The sequence below is a fragment of the Elgaria multicarinata genome, chromosome 18 (genome assembly GCF_023053635.1).
Source record: "Elgaria multicarinata webbii isolate HBS135686 ecotype San Diego chromosome 18, rElgMul1.1.pri, whole genome shotgun sequence".
NCBI lineage: Eukaryota > Metazoa > Chordata > Lepidosauria > Squamata > Anguidae > Elgaria > Elgaria multicarinata.
The window spans coordinates 20,458,227-20,462,364 of NC_086188.1; the positions used below are offsets into that span (position 1 = coordinate 20,458,227).

The 4,138-nt window shown below is 52.6% G+C and overlaps 1 protein-coding gene across 1 annotated transcript; it reads right to left on the reverse strand.

Annotated features, from left to right (window-relative positions):
* Positions 1-272: 272 nt before the first annotated feature.
* On the reverse strand, positions 273-2,411 carry LOC134410673 (selenoprotein M-like; the record flags this gene model as incomplete). Its single annotated transcript, XM_063144076.1, has 2 exons — positions 273-847; positions 2,340-2,411. Coding segments are annotated over 2 exons (270 nt in total), but the record flags the coding sequence as incomplete, so codon positions are not given.
* Between the last annotated feature and the right edge of the window lie 1,727 nt (positions 2,412-4,138).

The following is a 4,138-nucleotide window of genomic DNA, read 5'->3' on the forward strand; positions in this document are numbered from 1 at the left end:
TCTTACTGGTTCTGTTATCTTGCATAACCTTTTTCTGGTGGTAGTTTGGGGGCTGAAGAGCTAAAGTGTTCCACGTGAACCACTGCAAACCTCCTGGCCTCTGGAGACTTCTAGCATGCATCGTCTGGGTGCTTTGAACTATGCCTGTTCGTCAGTGAGGGACAGAAAACCATTTTTTTTTTTAAAAAAAGGAGGCAGGTTCTGTAGATCCTGCCATGCGCGCGTTCATCTGTCCACACTCGGCACCAAGAGCTTTCAGACCTGCTGCGGCATTTGCAGGGCTGTGTGTTTGCTCCTGGAGAGCAGAGTAGCCGAAGAATGTGGCAGAGACTAAAGAATCCACCGCTTTTGTTTTTAAAGCAAGTTTCTGTCCCTCATTGTTGTGAAGAGATACTTGGAAGCAGCTGGATCAGGATGGACAATTCCAGATGTTTTTGGCCTAGAACTTCCATGATCCCTCATCCTTGGTTATACTTTCCAGGGCTGATGGGAGTTGTAGGCCAAAACATCTGGAGGCCCACAAGGTGCCCACCCCTGATGGAGAGGATGCCTTGCTGGAAGTCTTAAGAGGCTGCAAGTTCCGAACGCCAGCAGTCTCTCACGCCTTGCCGACACACACAACCCCTGCAGTTTTCAAAGGCACCCAGATTTACAGTTCGCTGCCCTTCGCCCCTTTCCTCTCTGCCGCCTGTTCTCTCTGGGATTCTTCTGAGGCAGGCAGAGGCTTCGCGGGGGCAAGCTGGAACTCTTCCGGAACAGGTGAGTCGCGCGTCTCCTTCCGGTAGAACCCCAACTCTTTCACCAGCCGGTTGATCTCTTCCCGGGACATTTCAGCCAATGGAATTCTCTGCAAAATAAATGCAGGCGCCGGGGCTCACCACGGATCCTTGGCACGTGGCTACAAACTGCGGCAAGCCGGCCTGGCCTGGCCTCAGGGCATGCTAGGTGCTGCGCAGCCAGCTCTGCCTGAGACCCGAGCAAGGCTGAAATTTTGGAGGTGGACTCCAGAAGAAAAGCCCCTTTTTTCTTCTTAGAAGAAAAAAATCATGTAGAATTCTCCCCCTTTGGCCTAATTTATACGGCAACTTTTAGGGTTTAATCCTACGCATGTTTAGACAGGCAAGAGTCCCACCTTTGGATATCTTCTGCATCTTGGATAGCTCATTTAGAGTTCTGAAGGGTTCTGAACGAAACCCGAAGTGGATTCGCAGCCCCACTGACATCGGAGCCACCAGCCTCCACTGGAATTCATTCTAATGTAGGTAAAACATCACTGGCTGCACACAAGAGGAAGGCTTGGGGGAACCTCAATCTTTGCAATCGGACAAAAAAAGGTAAGGAGAAAACCTCCAAGGGGGCAGCCATCCCCCGCCCCACCGGCCACAAATATCCCACTGCGTAGTCCGCATGCCCAGTGGCCACAGCACGGTGAAAGGGGAAGTGAGACAAAGCATTTCTTCACAAGGCTTTCATTGCATGTTCATGATTCGTCACTCATGGAAGTTTGCCGGTCCTTTAGACGACATCATCAACTTCCAAAGTATGACCTGCACTTTCTGACTTTCTCCTGCTTTCAAAAGATCAGCATTAACCGATAAGGGACGTTAATCCAATATATGGGCAGTGTGTAATAACGGTGTTGTGCTATAATCACAGCACCATCTAGTGACTGTAAAATGAAACCTATGGAACTGAATTGAGAAAGGAAGTCATACTCAATTCAAAGCACATGTCTGCCCAAGTAATTGAGCCGATTGTAATCCTGCAAAGAACCTGGAAGCAGAAAGCCACGGTAAGGAGGCAGGATTTCAGCGTCATGTCATGTACTCCAAAGAAAAGAAGGGTAAGAAATAGAACAGAACATCTTGAAGGCTCTCCCATACTAGAGGCCTTCAAGAGGCAGCTGGACAACTATCTGTCAGGGATGCTTTAGGGTGGATTCCTGCACTGAGCAGGGGGTTGGACGCGATGGCCTTAGGCCCCTTCCAACTCTACTATTCTATGATTCTATGAAGGGGAGTGCAACATTTTGTGCCAGGTCCCACTTGTTTGCTTAACGCCATTCACACAGTTTCTACTGGCAGTTTCTAATGGTGTCAAGCTTTGCGTGGCATGGCCGTAAAATGGGTTACAGTGGATGCACGCAGTGGAGGCTGGTGGCTCCGATGTCAGTGGGGCAGTGAATCCGCTCTGGGTTTCAGTCAGAACTCTAAGAAGCTATCCTTCGCCAACTTTAGAGTACTGCCTAATTTGGATTGAAACCCAAGTGGATTCACTGCCCCACTGACATCGGAGTCACCAGCCTCCACTGCCTGCAAGAGTTCAGCATTCTGTCTTACCTGCAACTCTTCATACTTAAAGTTGAGCAGCACCAGTTCGGGATCCGCTCCAGCCAGGTGTTTCAGGACAAGGTTGTGGCTGGAAGAGATCGTTAAGGAACCTGACAGGCTGGAGTTATGGGAGGGGTGGCAACAGCGCTGCCGTTTTCTTCTTCTTCTTCCTATGCCAGCCGGGAAGTTGAACAAATCAGTACTTCGGCCTCAGGCAGACTTCTCCAATCCCAATGCCCACCCAATGTGTTGGACTACAACTCCTATTATCCCCAGCCAGCACAGCCAATTGGGGATGGTAGGAGTTGTAGTCCAACACAACAGGAGCACCGCCAGGTTGGGGGAGGTTGGCTCAAAGGTACTGCAGGATCTGTCGGCTTTAGGTTCCTAGGGCAGAGACGGAGAATTGCAGGATGTTCCTTTTAAAAGGCTGTTTTGCATTTTGGACCACCATGCTGGAGTCAATACACGCCCCCCCCCCCCATTCCCACCCCTCTGCCCCTGTTGTTAGCACGGAGTCACGGCTGCCCCAGACAGCCCCATGCCAACAACTGGTGCAGAGCTAGAAAGTATTTATGGAATAAAAGTCCTAGGTCTTTTATAAAAGTCCTAGGTCAGCTTCCTTTTGTATCACGGACTGTTTTCTCACGGCACAAGGCAGGAGACGCCACCCTTCCTTCGCATCTAAACAGGGCCCTGCTGGATCAGGCCGAGGGTCCACCCCGTTTCCCATAGAGGCCGGCTAGAGGCCGCCCTGTCCTGCTTGGGGACTCTTCAGGGGCAAGAACCCGACTCCCAGGGCCGTCCCCCAATAACCGTCTATTTGGAAACATACGTCTTCTGAGCCTCGTAAACCATGATCCAAGTTAAAACAATATATAATTTAAAAGCAGCGTCAATGAAGGTGCTCCTTACCTTCTAGCCTTCAGAAGACCATTGGCTCCTAGGGGGAAAAGCAGAGAAAAGGGGGCATTAGTGGCAGAGCACTGGAATTTCTCTGTGCCCCACCGTCCCACCTCCCTCAAGGAGGGGTGCAGCCCTGCCTGTGAAGGGCGGAGGGCTGAGAGAGGCCAAACCTTTACTTACCGGGACGATGGGGGCAGCAAAGGCAGGGAGAGGAAAGGAGGGGGCTGGACTCGTGTCCATCGGTTCCTAGGATGACAAGGAGAGAAATGTACAGTTAATGACAGGGACCCAGACGATCCCTGTACCCCCCACAGCCCCACATGGCCTACGGAGCTCCAGCCCTGCCTGTCGAGGCAGAGCTGAGCCAGGTTGAATTCTTCCTTACCTGAGGGGGGGAAGACGAAAGGACAAAGGTGGCGGGTCGGATTAGGGAAGGTCGGAGGGAGGGCGCAGGGGAGGTATCCATGGGGACCTAGGACGAAAAAGAAAAATGCAGTTAATAGGAGGGCAGCAGGTGACCTCTGCAGCCCTCAATCCCGCACCCCTTAAGGCCCTGCCTGTCCAGGAAGAGCGGAGGCAGGGTCAACATTTCCTTACCTGAGGGGGGGAAGACCAGGGAGGGAAGAAGGTGGCAGGTAGGATGAGGGAAGGACGGAGGGAGGGTGGGGGAGTCGTATCCATTGGCTCCTAGGACGAGAAAGAGAAAGGTGTGACATTAATTGGAGGGCCCCAGCCGTCCCCTGCACCCCACCCTCCCGCCTGCCTTAGGGAGGGGGGCAGACTTTGGCCTGGAGGGCCTCAGCAAGGGGCACTCTTAGCAAGGGGGCGTCCTCCCCCCTGGCCCTGTCCTCCTCCTGTTCCCCTCAGCCCTCCAAACCCAGGGACCACCCCTCCAGTCCCTG